The 20,615-nt window shown below is 41.1% G+C and overlaps 1 protein-coding gene across 2 annotated transcripts in view; it reads right to left on the bottom strand.

The window, feature by feature from the left end:
* Mfn1 (mitofusin 1) overlaps window positions 1-20,615 on the bottom strand; it is a 42,934-nt gene that overhangs the window by 5,380 nt on the left and 16,939 nt on the right. For both annotated transcript variants that reach the window (XM_041659348.1, XM_041659349.1), the window contains exons 7-16: window positions 18,347-18,454; window positions 16,503-16,656; window positions 14,841-14,908; window positions 10,637-10,758; window positions 8,978-9,104; window positions 8,659-8,763; window positions 8,224-8,326; window positions 7,814-8,043; window positions 3,905-4,057; window positions 2,556-2,752 (exon numbers count right to left, since the gene is read on the bottom strand). In XM_041659348.1, the coding sequence (XP_041515282.1) occupies window positions 2,556-2,752; window positions 3,905-4,057; window positions 7,814-8,043; window positions 8,224-8,326; window positions 8,659-8,763; window positions 8,978-9,104; window positions 10,637-10,758; window positions 14,841-14,908; window positions 16,503-16,656; window positions 18,347-18,454 (1,367 nt within the window). The remainder of the gene's footprint in view (window positions 1-2,555; window positions 2,753-3,904; window positions 4,058-7,813; window positions 8,044-8,223; window positions 8,327-8,658; window positions 8,764-8,977; window positions 9,105-10,636; window positions 10,759-14,840; window positions 14,909-16,502; window positions 16,657-18,346; window positions 18,455-20,615) is intronic.

Raw genomic sequence — 20,615 nt, 5'->3', positions numbered from 1 at the left:
AAAGGGAGGTGTGGAGTTATACAATTTATTTGTAAGACCTTCACTCAGGTCCAAGTGTCTTCATCAGAGGAAACAGTTCCCATTACACAAATGAAATTACAAAACAAGAACTCGAAAAGTACTTACTGCACACTGCATGAACAAGTCTCTGAACCACAACTCTACTTGTTTTGACCTGTGTCTTAAAACAGTTAATTACCTGTTAATTTCTGTAAACCCTGCCTCTTGTCTAAATCATCCCAAACACTATGCAAAGTAACTGGTTTCGGAGCTCAATGGCTGGTGACAGCCCTCCCAGAGCTCCCAATTACCCAGACCTAATCTCCACATGCTACAGTCCTGTCCTAGAAATCACATGCCCTTCTAAAACACACTGCCCACACAGGAATTTCTTTCTTCAAGGTTTTTTTTTTCTTAAAGATTTATATATTTATTATGTATATGGTGTTCCGGCTGCATGTACACCAACATGCCAGAAGAGGGCTCGGATCCCACTATAGATGGTTGAGAGTCACCATATGTTTACTGGGAATTGAACTCAGGACCTCTAGAAGAGCAGCCAGTGCTCTTAACCTCTGAGCCATCTCTCCAGCCCGCTGCATGTTCTCGAACACATTACCTTTCACCCAGTCTACCTATTCTGCATGTGTAAACCTCACGTCTGCTTGCTTCCAGGAACCCTTATTAAAGGCTCTTCCCTTCCAGGAAGGACGACGTCACTTTGCTTTGTTCTTTCCTGCACGTGACCTCTTTAGGTTGAGCTCCTCTGGGAGTAAACTGTCTCAAATTCATTTAAATATACAACACTGCCCCTGGTTTAAAGGAATTCAATACACTTCTTCTAATATTTAAATATACAACACTGCCCCTGGTTTAAAGGGATTCAATACACTTCTTCTAATATTTAACTGTTATAAAAGCAGAAACTGGGGGTTTGTGGTTAAGAATAGTTGGTGCTCCTGAAGAGGACCTGGGCTTGGTTCCTGGCACTCACATGATGGTTCATACCAACTGTAACTCCAGTTCCCGAGGATCTGGTGCTCTCTTCTCATCTCCAAGAACACTAGGCACACATGTGGTGCAGAGACATATGGTAGACCACAGCCCAAGAATAAAATTGTGTGAGAATTGAGTGCTTGTGAGAAAACTCAGAAAACAGGACAAGAGTCTTGTGACCACAGTTTCTTCAAGAACATGGTTCTTAGAATGTGTTTTGTGCCTCTCCCTGGTATAGCAGACAGAGGAGAGAGTTTCTTTCAGACTATTCATTACAACTGGCTATTGTTATTTGCTTTTATGCCCCTATGCAAAGACATATTTCTGCTGTATGAGCATATCCTTGTGATTGTATGCTTTACCTATGTGACTCTTCTTAACCTTCAGAGTATAAACTGTCTGATGCCCTGGATAAACGCGGCTACTGGATGAGACTTCAGCTTGCTTCCTTTATTGCCTCCATCCTCCCAGGTCCCACTGCCTCCAGAGCAGTAAATAGATATATATGCAGGTGTAACATTTAAACCCATAAACTAAATCTAAAAAACAATGGCAAGTATGGTAGCCTCTTCCTTTAATCCCAGCACTCAGGAAGCAGAGGCAGGAAGATCTCTGTGAGTTCAAAGCCAGCCTGGTCTACAGAGTGAGTCCAAGATCAGTCAGAGCTTTACTATGAGTGTGATTTTACTCAGTAACAACTTTAAAAAAAAAAAAAAAAAAAGAAAGAAAAAAAAGAGAAAGTGGGTAGACCTAGAACTATAAGAAAATCTTTTTGAGATCTAAAAACCAATGCTGTTACAGACTTGAAGTTTGAACTATGATAGTAAAAAGCACATTCTATTCATCACAAAATCACCAGGGCAAAGAGGACTCAGGAGATTGAGGCAGGAGGATGGCCATGAGTTAGAGGCCAGCCTGGGCTACAATGAGACCCTGTCTTAACAAAACAAAACAAACAAGCAAAAACGAGAAGTCTGTCCACTTAATTGAGCCCAGTTAATGAATGCTAAAAATTCAATCTTCATAATGAAGGAACCACAAGCATTTGAATAGGATCATAACTTAGAATAGGTTTGCTAAATAACTATTTGTTAAAGACAGCTCTCCTTCCTTCTAAAGCGTTCCTATACACCAACTGTTGCGGGAGGTCCTCCCACTCCTCCAGCCTATCACCGCTGAGGTACCAGCCCACTGGGGCGTGGTTTCTCTCCCTTTAAAAAAGCGGCCACTTCCCTCTCCGCTCTCTCTTCACTTCCTGCTCCGCCTGCGACTAGACTCCTTTCCTGGTTGCGTAGAGGGCTGTTGCCTGGGACAGTGATCTGTAAGTTTTTTCCCCTTTAAATAAATACCACCCTAATAATCATAACCCCGAATTGGTGTGGCATTGTTTGTGACTTACGCCTTCAACCAACTTCCAAATGTTCAACCCTAATCTACCAGGGAATGAGGAGTGGAGTGCTGAGAGGGGAAGCAGGGGCGAGCTCTTGCTGTATTGGATGTGACTACACATGTGCTCACCAACTGCAGAGATCCTCTGCAGGCTGCACCTCCCTACTTACTGCTGGACTTGGTGGCTGCAGTTTGCACTTGTGAAGCTCACAATCATCTGCAGCTTTTCGGTTGCATAGTTCACAAATTGCTGCTTAAATGCTCGCTCTTTAGCGCGGGTGGTCCAAGTCAACCTTTCATAAAGGTACAAAGCTCCATACATACTTAAGGAAACAGAGATGAGTTTCCAGCCCACTGTTTTCCAAATCTGCAAGACAAAGTCACAGCTCACTGTGAGAAATAAACACATTAGAAGGAGAGAGTAATCATCTTCTAAAAATGTATATACCTTCCTCATAAAGAAATCTGATAGAAAAAATATAAACACTAAGATGGAGTTTCACAGCCTGCCACAATTGATGGGCTGAATTAAGCTCCCTCCCTTGTAAAGTTTTCTTTAATTTTTTTTATGTATAAGTGTTCTGTCTGCCTACATGAATGTATGCCAGATGTGTGTGTAGTGCCTATGGAGGCCAGTAGATGGCATCAGAACCCCCAGGACTAGAATTACAAATGGCTGAGCTGCCATGTGGGTGCGGAGAACCAAGCAGGGGTCCTCTGAAGAGCACCACATCTTAACCATCTCTTCAGCACCAACTTGATATTATCCCCCCAAAAAAAGGGAGAAAGAAAATTATATTTTAGGTTGAATGTTTCAAACATTGTAACAGCACATACATGCTGTTAATGAATAAAAAAACTGAACATAACTTACTAATAATATTTAATACTTAAGACAGCTCCCACTGGTATTCAGAGACAGTCCTGCAGGACATCATGTTTGTTGTCAAAGATTAAACCAGCCCTCACAAAAGAAAGGCAAGTTTTCTACCAACTTGGCTCTTTCTTGTTATGTCAATATATAAATAAATCACTTATTTGTGTGCTATAGTGAGAAAATAGGTCATTTTATTAAAAGTCAGATACGGTTAGGAAGGTAATTCAGTGGTATAATGCCTATTTGGCATGTGCAAGGCTCTGGGGGCACTGCCCAAAGGAAAACAAACAAACAGCAAACAGAAACCAACTCAACAGCTTCCACCCTAAACTTGCAGGTAGGGTGCAGGTGTGCATGTGTTTTTATGATAAGTTACATCTGTAAAATCTTAGTCACTACTTTTTGTTGTTGTTTTTGAGACAGAGTTTCTCTGTGTAGCTGTGACTGTCCTGGAACTAGCTCTGTAGACCAGGCTGGCCATGAGTTCACAGAGATTCACCCGCCTCTGCCACCGAAGTGCCGGGATTCAAGGTGTGCACCACCACTACCCACCTCCTTAGTCACATTTACAATTACAAATTTTCAGATGCTTGAAAGTTCCTGAGAATATGATCATAACTTTATTAAAGAACTGTTTCTTACCACTCCCCCAACAACTAAGATGCCCATGGAGGTTCTAGATGTGAGAGATGCCAATCCTGTGATCAAGGTGATCATGAGCTCTTCCTGAGCTGCACCGTCTGGGGTTGCTGGATTAGGAGAAGCAGTGGGAGTTGAAGCCAAAGATCTAGGGAGCTGGAGAATTTAGGAGAAGAAAACAACAACAACAAAAAAAGAGTTACAAAAACAAAAGCTGTTTGTGTAAAAAAAAAAAAAAAGGTAAAGCAATTTATGGGGGGAGGGGAAGGTTCCAAATAATGAGTAGAACGCAACTACACAAAGAAAATAAAAATACACTAAAAGTTCTTTTTCTTGTTGGCTGTGGGGAGGGTTGTGACAGTGTCTGACACAGTTGCCAAGGCTAGCCTGAAACTCAAACTCAGAATCTTCCAGCCTCAGCTACCAGACTGCTGAAATGACAAACATGTACCTTCACATGTGAACTAATGATATAACGAACAATAAATTGAATAGTAAATCAATAAGAATTAAAACTGGTTTTCTAAGAGTAACTTTTCTTATTTTTCATTATGTGTGTGTATGCAGTGTACCCCAAGAATAGAGGTGTTGGATCCCCTGGATGTTACAGGCAATTGTGAGCTGCCTAAATGTGGGTACTGAGAACTCTGAAAAAGCAGTAAGCACTCTTAACCATTGGGCCACCTCTACAGCTACTTCTATCTCCCAAGAATTAAATTTTTTTGTTTGTTTGTTTTTTGTTTTCCAAGACAGGGTTTCTTTGTAGCTTTGGAGCCTGTCCTGGAACTAGCTCTTGTAGACCAGGCTGGCCTTGAACTCACAGAAATCCACCTGCCTCTGCCTCCCAAGTGCTGGGATTAAAGACATGGATCACCAACAACCCGGCTAAGACTACTTTTTTTTTAAGAGTTGAAGATGTAGCATAGTACTAAGGCTTGTGTGCTTAGCTCATTTCTAGCATTAATTAGAACAAACAGCTGGGCAATGGTAATACACACCTTTCATCCCAGCACTTGGGAGGCAAAACACATCAAAGAAGATTAAAAAATAAGCCACACACTGAAAAATATATTTGGACATCACCTATCTGTAAAGTAAATTGTAAATTTACATGCAGATGATAGAATCCCTAAACTTAGTAGTGGCCAACAATTACAATTAGAACGTGAATAAAAATATTGCTCAAGAGGAACATACCTGGGCACTGGTGGTACACATCTTTAATCCTAGCACCTAGGAGGCAGAGGCCTCTGGGTTCGAGGCCGGCCTGCTTGCCGAGTTACAGGACAGCCAGGACTACAAGAGCCCCATCCCCCAAGAAGAACACAAGGGCAAAGGGTTTATTTAATAAGTACATGAAAAGGTGTTCAAATCAGTCATTAAGGTATATAAATCAAACCCATGATGAGATATCAGTTCACACTCATCAGGATAAGATAGACAATAAAACAAGCGTACAAAGTACACCTAGAAAATTAAGCCTTCACTGTACTTGCGGGCAGGGTAAAATGTGACCAGCTTGGAAAAAAATTTGGAAAATCCTAAGAAACATAAACGTAAGTGCCAGGAGTGGTGCTCACCTGTGATCCCAATGCTCAGGAGGCTGAGACAGGAAAATCATTACATCTGAGGCCAGTCTGGGCTACAAAGTAAGACCTTGTCTAAATACCTAAATTAGCAGGGCATGGTGGCACACATCTATAAAGGATCACATTCAAGGTCACCCCAACACACACACACACACACACACACACACACACACACACACACCAGGCAGAAAGGAAAGAAGGATAGGGGCTGGAGAGATGGCTCAGTGGTTAAGAGCATTGACTGTTCTTCCAGAGGTCCTGAGTTCAATTCCCAGCAACCACATGGTGGCTCACAACCATCTGTAATGAGATCTGACGCCCTCTTCTGGCCTGCAGGTATACATGAAGACAGAATGTTGTATACGTAATAAATAAATAAAATCTTTATAAAAGAACAAAAAGAAGGATGGGAGGCAGGTAGGGAAGAGAATGCTAATAAAAGGAAGTTCACCTCAAATTACTACATGGCGTAGCATTTACTCCTGGAGTACCCCCAGAAGCGAAGCACACATCCACATGACAGCATGCATGTACATCCACAGCATTTTCAAAAGCAATGCAGTGCTATTCACAATGGCTGCTATAAGAACCAAGGCAGTTGTACAACAGCAAATGAATGTATTAAGAAAAATGTAGTTTTATGTGTGGGTTACATGAAAGCCTTTATTGAAGATGAGATGTTTTGTCTGAAGAATATTTAGAGTTTTCAAAAAAGCATATACCCCACAAACATAAAGAGAAAAGATAGTTTATATATGCAATAGAATTCTAAGTTATGTCATTTTCAGGAAAACGATAAAACTAAAGAGAACCATATTACATGAATAAATCATATGAGAAAGACAAGTACTGGATGACTTTTCTCACTAGCGGGTCCTGGACATGACAGGTACATGTATCACATATATACTGGGGATATGCAAGCAGAAGCAGAATTGTTTAGGAACAAAGGCGACTCATGGGAGAGGTAGAAAATGAGAACAGAGTGAATAGTGGAGTATTAGGAGAGTCAAGGAAGAGGCCCAAGCACCTTTAAATGAATAGATAAACATTATCTTAAAATTTGCTTAGTAGAGCCCACTTAAGTCTAAAATAGCAGTCTCTCGCTGTCCTCTGCTGACACTAATGAAAAGACTCCCCCGACATGCTACATAAACACTTCTGCAGGCTTCGTTGGCAATGACTTTCTTGCAAAGCCAGCCAGCACACTATGGGCCAATGGACGGTGGAGAAATAAAATGTGTTCCACCTATTACTCTGCCGCCTGGAGTGCTACAACACTGACACATTGAGGATGTACCTTGAAAACATCCTACCTGAGCTCTGCCTAGGCACCTGAGACACCAGGGAATGTGTAGATGGCAAATCCAAACTGAAAAACCTGACTACTGCTAACCCCAGAGACATGAATGATGACCTGCCATAAATGGGCAGGACGGAATCTCTGGAGAAGAACAAAAGTGTTCTTCTTTAATTTTAATTATGTGTTTATGGAGGGGGCTATGTGTACACAAGCCTACAATGGCCAGAGGGTGTCAGATCCCTGGAGATGGAGTTACAGCAGTTCTGAACTACCCAGGGTGGGTGCTGGCAACCAAACTCAGGTCCTGCAAGAACAGCGTGCATTCTTAGTCACTGAGCCACTTCTCCAGCCCCAACAGAAATGCTTTAAAAGTAGACTGCAGTAATGTTTTTAATTTATTTTTATGTTTACTATTTATATGCACAGGTATGTGTTTGTGTGAAGGCATGACAGTGTGCAGAGGCCAGAAGAGGCTATCAAATCCCCTGGGGCTGGAGTTACAGGTGGGTGCCGAGAAGATACTCAGGTCTTCCGCAAGAGCAAGAGTGCTTTTAACTCTTGAGCTATTTCTCTAGCCTCTGGGATGGTTTTTACTCCATAAACTTCCTCGAAATTCTAAAATTAACAAAAATTAAAGCTTATTCTAATTTATTTAAAGTCTAGAACCAAATTTTAAAAATACTTCCTGTAAAGTCTGAGGATCTGAGTTCAATCCCAGAAGCCAAATGGTAGAAGCACAGAACCGACTCCTACATATTGTCCTCTGACCTTCACATGTGGCACACACATGCACATGAACATGCATTGTACACACAGGCAAACATGTACAGATACAAAAAGTGAATGGAGAAGCTGCAAACATGGCATTCATAGTATTAATGGGCAAACAAACTCAAACTCAGACGAGGCTGGATGAGACAGACATGAGCTCCTAAGTAGGCAGATTCGAGTAAGCCAGCTTATAAGCGAACCTGCATGAGCAGCGTTAAGAGTGCCAACTGGGGCAATCAAGACACATACCTGAAATACAGGCTCGGAGAGCCCAAGCAGCACCCTCTGTGCATTTGTGGAGCCCAGGAATCGATGCACAAGGGAAGACCAGCCCAGGGAAAATCGAAACACAATGTCCTCTTGAAAATCTGAACACAACTTGTGGCAATTGAGATCATAGCTGAGATCAAATTTTTTGCAAGGTATTAGTGTATGAAGCTGACTCTGTATACCAGCTGGAAGTAATGGCTTCAAGTTTTCTGGAAAAAAGATTACATTTATTTTAACAAACAGGAGTATGTGTTTTACCTTCCAGGCAATGTACCCAAATGCAAACAGCCCTTTATGAAAGAAGTGGGGAGAGAAAGGGGAAGGAGAGAGGGAGAGAAGGAGGGATGGAGGAGGGAGGTTATACACGACTCTGGAGACATGAACATTACCAATAATTTCTTGTTGTGACTGAAGCATGGAGGCATTGACTTCATTGGTGCACCGATCAGCCAAATTTCTTCCCATACCATCTTCTATGTGCTTATTTAATTCCTATCAATAATAATTGTAAATGTCCACATTATTTTTTCCATATAAAGTAGGTAGATTTTATAAAGACTGTTGAAATGATCTTCTTTTGGGTGGATGCTGGCAATCGAACCTAGAATTTGACAGTTGCTAAACACATGCTTGACCACCGAGCTCCATCCCCAGGCCCTCTGAAATTTTACATGGGAGACAGTTTGTATTTACTACCAGAGCATGGAAGCTGTCGTCCTCTGTACAGGAACTGCCAAGAATGCAGTGAAAGAGCCACTAAACACACCAATAAAGCAAAGAGCATAGAGCAGCCTCAGAACGAATGGCCAACAACTTGAACTTACACTCTTATACACTTTCAGTACACTGGGGGTAGGATGAAAGTCAGAACAAAACTCATCAACCAAAACAGACAGTCGACAAATTTCATCTGTCATTGCACAAGAAACCTGAAAACATTAAAAAAAACTCGGTGTTAAAAATTAAAGTCATCCACAGCCAGCTAGGGCTGCATAACATCCCCTCAAATAAACAAACAAGATAAAATAAAAAAAGATTAGCAACTACAAATCAAGAGACATACTCCTTTAAGGTAAGAGACAGACGCATTTAGTGCTAACACATACTGCTGCTTCCAGACACCATGACCAGAGACGCTGTTACCTTGTTGGCCACCTCCTCCGTGACCTCCTTGATTTTCTTCTTAACCTCTAGTGTTAGGAGGTTCATCTGGTTTCGGATGAAGTCCAGTCTATCAATTTGGTCTTCCCTCTCTTCCATTGAATAAACCCTATTTTATTAGGAAAAGTGATCAATATGTGGGCCATGTTAAAGTCTAAAGCAATTAATTAAGCAAGGTCATTCATTTATATCTGGAACCATTCTTTAACATGACACAAGAAAAAGGAAATCTTGTGTTCAAAGTCTCAAAGGACTACAATTCCATTTCACCTGGCAAGTCCTTCAATGTCAATGGCTTAATATAAATGACCTTGACTCTCTCGAGTTACCTGCATCCCACAAAAACAGTAAGGATTCTAAGTCTCCACGACAGCGATTCAGTTAATAAACAAGTGAAGCAGACAGTACAGTGGGAAGCCACAAGCTCCTCCTGTTGTCTATGACTAAGCAGGCACACAAGAGATGGCACGGCCCACAAAACTCCAAATATCCACTATCGGACTCCCTGTGAAGGTCTGTGGACCTCGGGTGACAGGAAAAGTAGGACCTGGGAGCTGTTTAAGAAAACCAGCAGCATTAGTTTCCAGGACATTGTTCTCAAATCACATCTTTTGCCACGTTTAGTTCAACGTCCTATGTTTTAAAAAGATGGAAGTCAGCCAATTAGACTATATTTGTTATCTGACGTGCATCAGGGAGGAGTCAAGCTGGAATGGGCTTCAGCAGCAACACGCTCAGCATGCAAGCTGTGCAGAGAGTCGCTGCCGGGGCTGAGAGAGACGCAGGGCACAGCCTCAGCTGCCATCATTTACACATGTTGCTGAATAAGATGCACAGTCAAGGACAGGCAGAGAGGTGTTCTTAGTGAAAATATGTAATTTCAAAACTTCAATTTTAAGTGCCAGTGACAGAGGACTTATAAACAACCAAGCAACCCTCAGTTTTATCAAGGTTTAACAGGTGAAGCTTCTAATCCCTGTGTTTGGGAGGCTGAGGCATGTGGAGTGCCATGGGTTTTAGACTAGACTATCTCAAAAACATTCTTCAGTTTCACCCCATCTTGACTTAATCTTTGATCTTTCTATGCTTCCCTGAACTGGGTTAAGCTTGCTAAGGCATGAGGCCTGATAACGTATTTGTCACACCTAACAACATTTTGCAATTTGTTCCCAAATGCGTCAAGTTTCATATTTTAAGATAGCCTTAACCCAAGCTCTTCCCACCTCAGCCTCACCAGAGCTGGTGTGTGGTCTGGTGTGTGGTGTGTGCCACATCTGGGAAAGCTGTCTGCTTCAGTACCTTCGCATACTAGTCAAGGTTACAGGAGAAGGGCTGTGAATTGACTGCAAACAGCATCACCTGGTTTGGAAATCTTCTTACGATTCTGCTTGAAGATCGGTCCTCCTCTCCCATGACGCTACTCAACATTTTAAAGCCACAATTCATACACAGTCACCCGGGGAAGGTCACAAAATTAATAAATCATCTTCAAATATTCATTTAAAAATACACAAGCAGGCACCAGTAAAGTCACAAAACTGGGCTTAGTGCCAAAGTATTTTTCGTACAATTTCAAACCTCAGCCCTAAAGATCTGACACAATGAAAGTAACATATGGACCATAATAATGGGGATGCCTACCTCTTCTCTGCTGCTGCCACGTTTACTGAGTCCAATATGTTTTTCACAGTGTCTAGTATCTGTTTAGCTCTGACAGTGTGCTGTTCAAACTTTGTTTTCACTGCTGACTGCGAGATACACTCCTGCGAGGGGCCCAAGCCATAACACATTACTGCAATTCCATCCAAACACTTTCAGGAATTCAAACACAAAAACTTGCTGGTTGTAATGTAAACCAAAACCAAAAGGAAAGATGGAAAAAAAAATGCATGATGAAACACAACTTAAAATTACAAAGATTAAGCAAACTGAAGAACTTAAAAGTAAGAAGAGCTGTAACAGCAAGTTTGTATTTTTGTGCATCTTCACACAGTAATGTGCAGGGGGCTGACTACAAAACAATTACAACAAAAAAGGAAACTAACAAATGGCACTATTCTCAGGGTCACAGATGTCCCACAAGAAACACCTATTTGACTTTTTCCATTTACCTTGTTTTAATCATGTTTGTAATATATAACCAAATAAAGTCTGAGTTGTTAGAATTCTTTGTGGTGTTGTTTTAGAGTTCTTATTTTAAAATGACTTATATAACGTGATAATATACCTAAGGTTACTGAAAAGAATATCTAAGGAGTAATACATGAACAGTTAAAATTATCATTAACATTTTAAAATACACATAGAAAGCCACTTGCAGCTATCTCAAAGACCATGAGAGTACAGCACAGACAGCACCAGGCCTGAAGGACACTGAGCTTGACAGCAAACATAGCTAGAATCAGCCAGTGTCTCCCAACAAATAGACCACTCCCCTTCCTTTCCTTTCTTCCTCTTTTTTTGTTGGAGTGAGTGAGTGTGTGAGAGAGAGAGCGAGCATGTGTGTGTTTTGAAGTTTTGAAGTAGGTTTCGCTCTCTAGCGTCCAACTCACAGCAACCCCCTGCTACCCAAGTGCTGTGGTTATAGGTATGCATGACTATTTCTGGTTCTTTGAGTTTGTTTTTAGATACAGAGTTTTTTTTTAAGATTTATTTATTTATTTATTATGTATATAACATTCTGCCTCGATGTATGCCCACTTGCCAGAGGAGGGCACAAGATCTCAATACAGATGGTTGTGAGCCACCATGTGGTTGCTGGGAATTGAACTCAGGACCTCTAGAAGAGCAGCCAGTGCTCTTAACCTCTGAGCCATCTCTCCAGCCCTAGATACAGTTTTATACATAACCTAGACTCTATATAACTCAGGCTGGCCTTAAAATGAAATGGAAAGCACATGCCACTACACTGTGTCAATAGTGTGTTTTGTTTCTTGTAACTCGCATATGTCAGAATGTATCACATATAGCAATGGACACATTTGATTTGTAAAATTTTGTTTCAACTTTTAACATGTATAATATATGTCATACTTTTTTTTAATGATTCATCATCAAAAGTTAACAAAGGGGTTGGAGAGATGGCTCAGCGATTAAGAGCACTGCCTGCTCTTCCAAAGGTCCTGAGTTCAATTCCCAGCAACCACATGGTGGCTCACAACCACCCGTAATGAGGTCTGGTGCCCTCTTCTGGCCTGCAGGCATACAAGCAGACAGAATATTGTATAAATAATAAATAAATATTAAAAAAAGTTAACAAAACTGTTACAACTAACCTCATTTAATTTTTACTTCCAAGAAAGTAAAATTCTACAATGATGCAAGTAAAACTTGCTTATAGGAAATGTTCTGACTTTCTATTTCTATTTGGGCCATACAATACTCCTGCACTACTAAGAGTCCATCACTGGGAATGTCAGATAGATAGGTAGATAGGTAGATAGGTAGATAGATAGATAGATAGATAGACAGATAGACAGACAGACAGACAGATATGTATGCAAGCACATGTGTGTGTGCATGCATGTGTGCATATGATACTAATTGTGGTCATGACTTTCTGAAACTGACTATTGTTCTTCTGTCAATACTGACAGAAGCTTTCAAGCTTCAATCCTCCAGCTGTGTGAGTTACACCAGAGTCATCTGTATGGCCCACGCTTACTGAATGTGCTATTCACAACCTCGTAAGGCTGTCTCACTCAGGAAAAACCTAACTTTTTGCTGTGTAGCTATTTCTTCAATGTTTTCTTTGAGGTATGGAAAGCAGAACAATTCTTCTTTTAGGCTCCCCAGTTACCTTTCTTCTTTCTTCCTCCGTACCTTTCTCATGAAGCTCCCTGAAGCATCACTCATTCTTACTAACCTACTGACAGCAAGTTGCCTACTCCTGTTCTATGAGTTTGAAGCAGAGGCTCTGAGACACACCCTTCACTAGAACCTGTGATCATTACCCACCTCTGAGAATTTTTAAATGATCCAACTAAGCTTTGATTTTATTTTACATAACTACCTTGTAAATGTGCCAAATAAATATCTATAAAATTATAACAAAAGCATAAAAACAATTTTAAGAGAAAAAAGTTAAAAGCAATGTTCCTCGATGAAGTCGATCTAGATGTCAGTAATGAAGATCCAGCGCAGAGAAGACAGCACAGTGCGAGAGCTGGACTAGACAGAGTGAAGGGACTCAACGTCATCAGCGTGGGAGGTACAGATTCAGTTATGAGCAAGCACAAGGAAGAAAAGAAGCCTTTCCACCGAGGGTATCCACAATGGGGGGGGGGGTTCTAGTCATCTACAGGGTCTGAAGGAGCACCGTGAGAAAGTCCTTACACACTCTGAACTAACGAATTTTTGCTGGGAGCATGAAAGTGCAATTTGCAGAGTTACATTATCAGAAACTATTGTACCTTTGTACCAGGTTAAAAAATACTGATCAAACTACTCTCACTTCCATCTTGTCAGAACATGTTATATAGACTTTCAAATTTAAAAACTGAGAACCAAAATGAAAAGCACAGATCAATCTGTTTTCTGATTTCTTGTTAACATCTAAAGAAGTCAATTTATTAATAATGCACAGTCACAAACACCCAAGAATGCTATTTCAGTATGTTTTAAACTCAGAGTTAAAAAGACAGGATGAACTTACCTCTTCCCTGGATGTAACATTCATGGAAATATGCACATTTTTTTAATACATGCACATGCGTGCGCGCGCGCACACACACACACACACACACACACACACACACACACACGTTTAAAAAAGCAGTCTCACTAAACTGTCCAGGATAGCCCTGAAATCATCCTGACTCAGTCTCCCAAGTAGCTTAGACAATAGCCATGTACCCAGCTTTCTTCTTGTACCTTAATGGCCAAACATCCATCATGTCACTACCAAAAGCAGGCTTGGAGTCACACCTGTGGTCTCCAGGACTTGGAAGGCTATAGTGGGAGGACCAGTAAGACCCAAGCATTCAAGACCAACTTAACATAGAGACTTTGACTCAAAATAAAAAAAACACATCAACACTTGTCTTTTAAAAAAAGCCAGCAAGGTCTACATAACAAGTTCCAGGCCAGCCAGAGCTGCATGGGAAACCCTGCCTAGAAAGAAAAGCAGTTGATATTAATTCCTTTTTTAAATACATGTCTTCACCTGCCTTTCTCTCACCAAATAAAAGATTAGGGAGTAATAAACTTTTCATTTAAAAAGTTTGGCTTGGTACACTCATCATTTATGTGCTCTATTAAGGCAATCAGTCCTTATAGGGAACAATTATGGACAGTAGTTTTCTAATTCTACAGTCTTTGTTCACCTGCAATTGAGAAGGTGATCGGAAATCAAGCAGAACTATACTAAGCAGGCTGTGTAAGGACTTAGAATGTCAACATCCAAACAATGTTTCATTCAGAGACAGAATAAGTTTTAAGTTTTTGGGGAAAAAAAAAACAACAAATGCCTACAACCCAAGATCAATTTCCCTGTGTGCTGACTAGGGTTTTTTGTCAACTAGTACCCCGCAACCATCATCTGTCCCAGCAGAAATTAGTCTGCTCTTGCTCCACGGGCATGGACACAGAAATAACCATTCACTGCACAACATAAGCAATACTACACCACTTTTCATTTATAAACACAAATAGAATACACCTTTCTCAATTCTTACAGGTCATCCGTCCTGCAGGGCCTTCATTTCTTCAAACCTTTCTTGTTTCACTTGCTGCTGTCAGGACTACGCTTAATAACAGTAGAGGTTACTGACAAAGGTAGACAATTAAGATTATAGTCCCTCTCCAACCAGTGCCGTGTACAAGCCAGTAGTAATGAAATTCCTACCTCAAAAGTTTGTTCAAAATTCTGAAACTCTTGTAATCTTGCCTGAAATCCTTCGGCCAGTGCCCCACCTGTAACACAGGCAAAGAGTTTGATTTTTGTTTTTTGAGACAAGGTCTTACTACACAGATGTACTACTACCTTGAACTTGTGGCAATCCTCCTTTTTCGGCTTCCAAAGAATGTACGTTACAGGCGTGAGCCATCATGTCTGACTTAGGCAAAGATTTTTAAATCTAGTATAATAACCTTCCTTTACTTATGACACAAATGTTCCAAAACATCATAGCTGCTGTAAACTATAAAATATGAAACCCTCTATTATACTACGTGAGTTAATTTGCTTTCCTCCTATTGTTGTGCTAAAACACCATAATCTAAAATAATTTGGGAAGTAAACATGGCTTACTTTTTCCCATCACAGTTCCTCGTGAGGTTAAACCAGGGCAGGAACCAAAGCAGATGCTAAAGAATAATGCCGCTGACTGGTTTGCTCTCCAAGGCTTGCTCAGCTGTCTTTCTTATATTACCCAGGACAATCTGCCTGGGGTGGCACTGCTCACAGTGGGCTGGCCCTCTCTCAGTCACTAATCAAGAAAATGCACCACAGACATGCCCAATGGTCAATCTGATAGAGGCATTGTTTCATTAAACTTTTCCTTTTCCCAAATGATCTTAGCTTGTGTCAAATTGACAGAAATCTAACCGGGACACTATGTTCTATCATCTACACACATACACAGTTAATGCCCTTTTTATCTTAAGAAAGCATTTAGTAAGCCAGGTGGTGGTGGCGCACACCTTTAATCCCAGCACTTGGGAGGCAGAGGCAGGCGGATCTCTGTGAGTTCGAGACCAGCCTGGTCTATAAGAGCTAGTTCCAGGACAGGCTCCAAAAAAAAACACAGAGAAACCCTGTCTCGAAAAACCAAAAAAAAAAAAAAAAAAAAAAAAAAGAAAGAAAGAAAGAAAGCATTTAGTATGCACTGAGGTCATATCTTTTGAAGTTAGAGGTACAATAGCGTATTAACACAAATTTCTTTTTGCATCTTCACAGTTTCACAGATTTGTTCTTACTGTAGAATCATAACAAACTTTATTAAGTAAAGCATTTCACCTTTTCACCTAAAGGAAGCACTTTGTGATCATCACTGGGTTTGACTAAACTGCCTGCATCAGTGGGCATGCTCCATTTGGGCTATCTTCAGCACAATAAAGGTTCTCCAGCACAACCATGCAGTAACATGCTGGCTCATTAAGACAGATGGGTACTGAACAAAAGGAAGCCTCCTGCTGCATGGGATGATGAGAGAGCTCACCACACTACTCTTTTTATTTTGTCGTTTTTGTTTGTTTGTTTGTTTCAAGACAGGTTTTCTCTGTGTTACAGTCCTAGCTGTCCTGGAACTAGCACCTGTGGACCAGGCTGGCCTCGAACTCAGAGATCGGCCTGCCTGTGCCTCTCGAGTGCTGGGATTAAAGGCACACGCCACCACCGCCTGGCTACCACACAACCCTTGACAGTGTGATTTAACACTTGCCATATACTATTACTGCACCACAGCTGAGCACAGTCACAGGTAGCAGGAGACAAGATTTCCAGTATGCTACTGTTTAGTTATGACCTACATTTATATTTAAGAAGGAAAACGTAATTACTACATACCGCCTTCTGGCATCCCCTGGGCTTTATGTTTTCGGGAGTTGAGAACTTCCTTGGCTGAAACAAAAAAGATCCGATTCCGAGCTTCCAAAGGACTCACAACTTTGAGCTCTTCTACCAAGAAGTGAAGGCATCTATCCATGTGCTGTCTGCGCACCTGCAAGTAGCACAGGAATTTTAACAAAACAGAAATAATAACCTTCAACCACAGGCCTGTATTAAATTTCAGGTATAGTAACTGTCATGCTTTGAATGAGAAATATCCGACATAGGCTTGGGAATTTAAATAACTGTACTCAGTTGGTGGCCTTGTTTGTTTTTGTTTTTGTTTTATTTTGTTTTTCGAGACAGGGTTTCTCTGTGGTTTTGGAGCCTGTCCTGGAACTAGCTCTTGTAGACCAGGCTGGTCTCGAACTCACAGAGATCCGCCTGCCTCTGCCTCCCAAGTGCTGGGATTAAAGGCGTGCGTCACCATCGCCTGGCGGTGGCCTTGTTTGACAGACAAAGTGTCATAGGGCTTTGAAAACTTAAGGCCTCTCCCCACTTCCAGTTTGTTCTCTCTACTTAATGCCTGCAGTTCAAGATCTGAACCCTTAGCTTCTGCTCTAGTTGCCATGACTATAGCTTGCCTCCCCACCATAACAGACTTTTATAAACTTTCTTCTATAAGCTGTCATGGTCATACTCTCATAGTGATACATATGAAGTCTGATTTTGATAGCAGGAAATCTCTACTTAATAATCTTCCTTCTGAACATCAAATATTACTCAAATATTATAAAACATCACAAACGAGTTTAAATACCTACCTAATTGTATGGGACAATGTAATTAATTTTATATTCAGGGCATAATAAAAATAATATGTACATTAACAGTAGTGGGCAGAAGTGGGTAACATTTTTAGTTTTACTCTGCTTATTTTCTACACTGTCATCCGTGGGGCTGTTAATACCTTTGAAATCAGAAAAGGAGTACTACAATAACGAATAGGAAATAAAGCTATCGTCTTCATTTTAAATAAAAACATAACCGCCTATTTTTCTTAAGAACATGGAAACTGGGAGTAGAGAAATGGCTCAACATTTAAGAACCCCTGTTGCTCTTTCAAAAGGTCATTGTTCCAGTCCCAACAACCATCTCAAAAAGCAAAGCAAGAAACCAAAACAGAAAAAAGCCAGAGTCACGAGAAGCTCTGGGAGTCAGGCAGGCTCAGTTACTTCATCTGCATTCTGATGCAGGTATTGTGAAAATCCACCGAGTCAAGCACTCAATGATTAGGGTAGGCATTTTCTGTTACACATTCTATACTTCAATAAAAGTTAAACATGGGGCTAGAGAGATGACTAAATGACTGAGAATATAACTGCTCTTCCACATGGCAGCTCACAACCCGCTGTAGCTCCAGTTCTAGTCTCCTCTGGCATGGAAGGGGTGCATAAACATGGAAGGCAGGCAAGATACCCATGTGAAAAAAAGTGAGACACGAAAAGAAGTCTCTAGTTCTGAGAAAAACTATGGCTTAGTGTACCAGATACCTGTCACAAACCCCTATGGGTTTTCTAAAATCATACTCTTATTTTTTTTTTCTTTTAATTTTTCAGACAGAGTCTAGTATGGCTCAGGCTAGCCTCAAACTTACAGCTCATATTGATTTTGACTTCCTGATCCTTTTGCCCCTACCTCCCAAGTCAGGCATTAGATAAGAGTGTGTATCATGACGCCCAGCTATATAATCATATTATTTCAACAATCACAGAATAACTTCTCGTGATGTCCTCTGAGGTCGAATGTTTTCTCAGATAACAATGTACACAACTATAGTTCAAAGTAGGGGTGAAACTTACATCCTCCATATATTCCGGCTCTGAGGCAGAAGCATCCCAACGATTGTTCAGAATGAAAATGTTTGGTTTAGAGAGCCGCTCATTCACCTTATGGAAAAAATGTTTCTCCTGAAAAATATCAAGAACAACATTTTAACAAGCACTTTCTATTTACACTTATAATGAAAACCCTCAGACATAAAGTCTGAATCATTTAAAGCACAGTGATTAGCATCCACTAAGACCCTTGTGAACACTCATCTTGCCCTTGGAAATCAAAACACAAACCCAATGGCAAGGGTTCCTGCTCTTGCCAGGTCTCTCTTGAGATTCAACCAACACTCACCAGTCTGTATGTATAGGACAGAAAGTGACTGACTGACAATAGCCCCAGAAGTTAAAAGTCACTTCAAATCATTTTTCAGAGTTAGCTAAGCTGATGGTTGTGGTAGGGGCACACCTTCAATCCAAGGTAGAGACAAGCAGATCTCTGAGAGTTTGAGGCCAGCCTGCTTTACACTGTTAGCTCCAGACAAGCCAGAGATACATAGTGAGACCCTGCCTCGAAAACAAACCAACAAATAAATTTGGCTGAGTTCACTGGCATACTTGTAGAAACTCAAATAACAAAGCAAATATCATATAAACTGCTTCTTGGTCTTTTGGATAAGTTCAAGTGAAGATCATTAAATAAATACTGTAAAGTAAGTGTTGTGTCTGTTCACAGCAAGATGCCATAGCTAGTTGAAAATAGGAACGGCTCCACAAAGAAAATAATAGGTACTAATGATGGGTTTAGACATGCTGCTAACAGGGTCTTTCATAATCCAGGCTGGCCCTGAACTCATTATATATCAAAGATGACATTAAATATCTCATTCTCCTGCTTCTATATACAAGATTACAGACATGTGACTACAGCCAGCTTAACAGGTATTTCTGAAAGAGGAAAAGCTCAGAAGTGGACAAACTGCAAGAAAAAAATAGCATCAATAGGACTGGGGATTTTGCTCAGAGACAATGTTTGCCTAACACATGCACAACCCTGAGTTTGATTGCTAGCACAAAAGAGAGAACAAATGAGACTAGCATAATCAGAAGCACCAAAGTCAGACTGAGGCTGACCATCTGCTCATCTGTGGGAGTAAAGCCCTCAGTTAATGTATGCTGTTTGACATGGGCCTCTGACACACAGGAAAATGGTTCACACAGGGATGCTGACAGTGTGTGCAGAAATGACCACAGTAGCTTTCTCCCTGCAGATATTTACAGCCTAAAGACTGCTCCCCCACAAAGACCGCTCCCACTAAATCTGCCTCTTGTTCAGCTGTTTATGATACCCCTGCCCCCTTATCCATCTGTAATAGCCCCATATCCTGGCTCAGCTGTAGGCAACAACCCTGCCTCTCTGTTGCACACATATAACAGACACACTGAGCACCTAGGGGCTGTGGTTTCTCCATCAGATAATCCGGTCCTCCCAATCCCACTCTTTTTGTGTGTTTCCATCTGTTTGCCTTTACTTCACTACTCTGTCACTTCTTGTCAGGTCTGTCCCTAGAAGCTGTAAAAGGACTTGGCACTTAGCCATCACCAAACCATGATGGTCCTGTACAACATCTCAAACACTTGTGGAGCTTCTCACAGAAAGAGGATACAAGCTGTCCAGTATGACAACAGAAGCCTGGTATTTGTGATAGGAAGACCTTACTGGTGACACCTTGGCTACAATGGTACTCAGTCATTCCTACACTTCCGGTGAATAACCTTTTCAATAGCATGCTACTGTTTGCATACTAGATATCTAAACTCTGAAAGCTTGTCTGGACTGAATCTGGTCAATAAGGATAAAGAACTTTCCAAGCCAGGTTGGATGAACGTGAACCTACATCAAGTTGGGAAAGGAGGAGAACTTGAAGAGAAAAGTTTTGCCGGATGCCTGACAGGGAAGCAGGAGGGATGGCTTAATTTTTTTTAAAAAAGACTCCTAAGTAAACATCTCAACAACCTTGGCACCATGTTCTTCCAGGCTAACACACACATAGGGTGATTGTCAGTCTCATGCTTGAATCACCCTAAACCCACAAACACTAGAAGCTAAAGTCACTGAGTCCTAGATTGTTCCTGAAACCAGGCAACACTACAGGAGACCAGGAACAGCCCTCTAGTCCTAGGGAAAGCAGGCCCTCAGTGAACTTTTTGTTTTGTTTTGTTTTTTGTTTTGTTTTTCGAGACAGGGTTTCTCTATGGTTTTGGAGCCTGTCCTGGAACTAGCTCTTGTAGACCAGGC

This window comes from Microtus oregoni, unplaced genomic scaffold (genome assembly GCF_018167655.1).
Source record: "Microtus oregoni isolate MIOR12 unplaced genomic scaffold, Mior012 000010F_ref0000083, whole genome shotgun sequence".
Classification (NCBI taxonomy): Eukaryota; Metazoa; Chordata; class Mammalia; order Rodentia; family Cricetidae; genus Microtus; species Microtus oregoni.
This window is presented reverse-complemented; position numbering and strand designations above follow the sequence as displayed.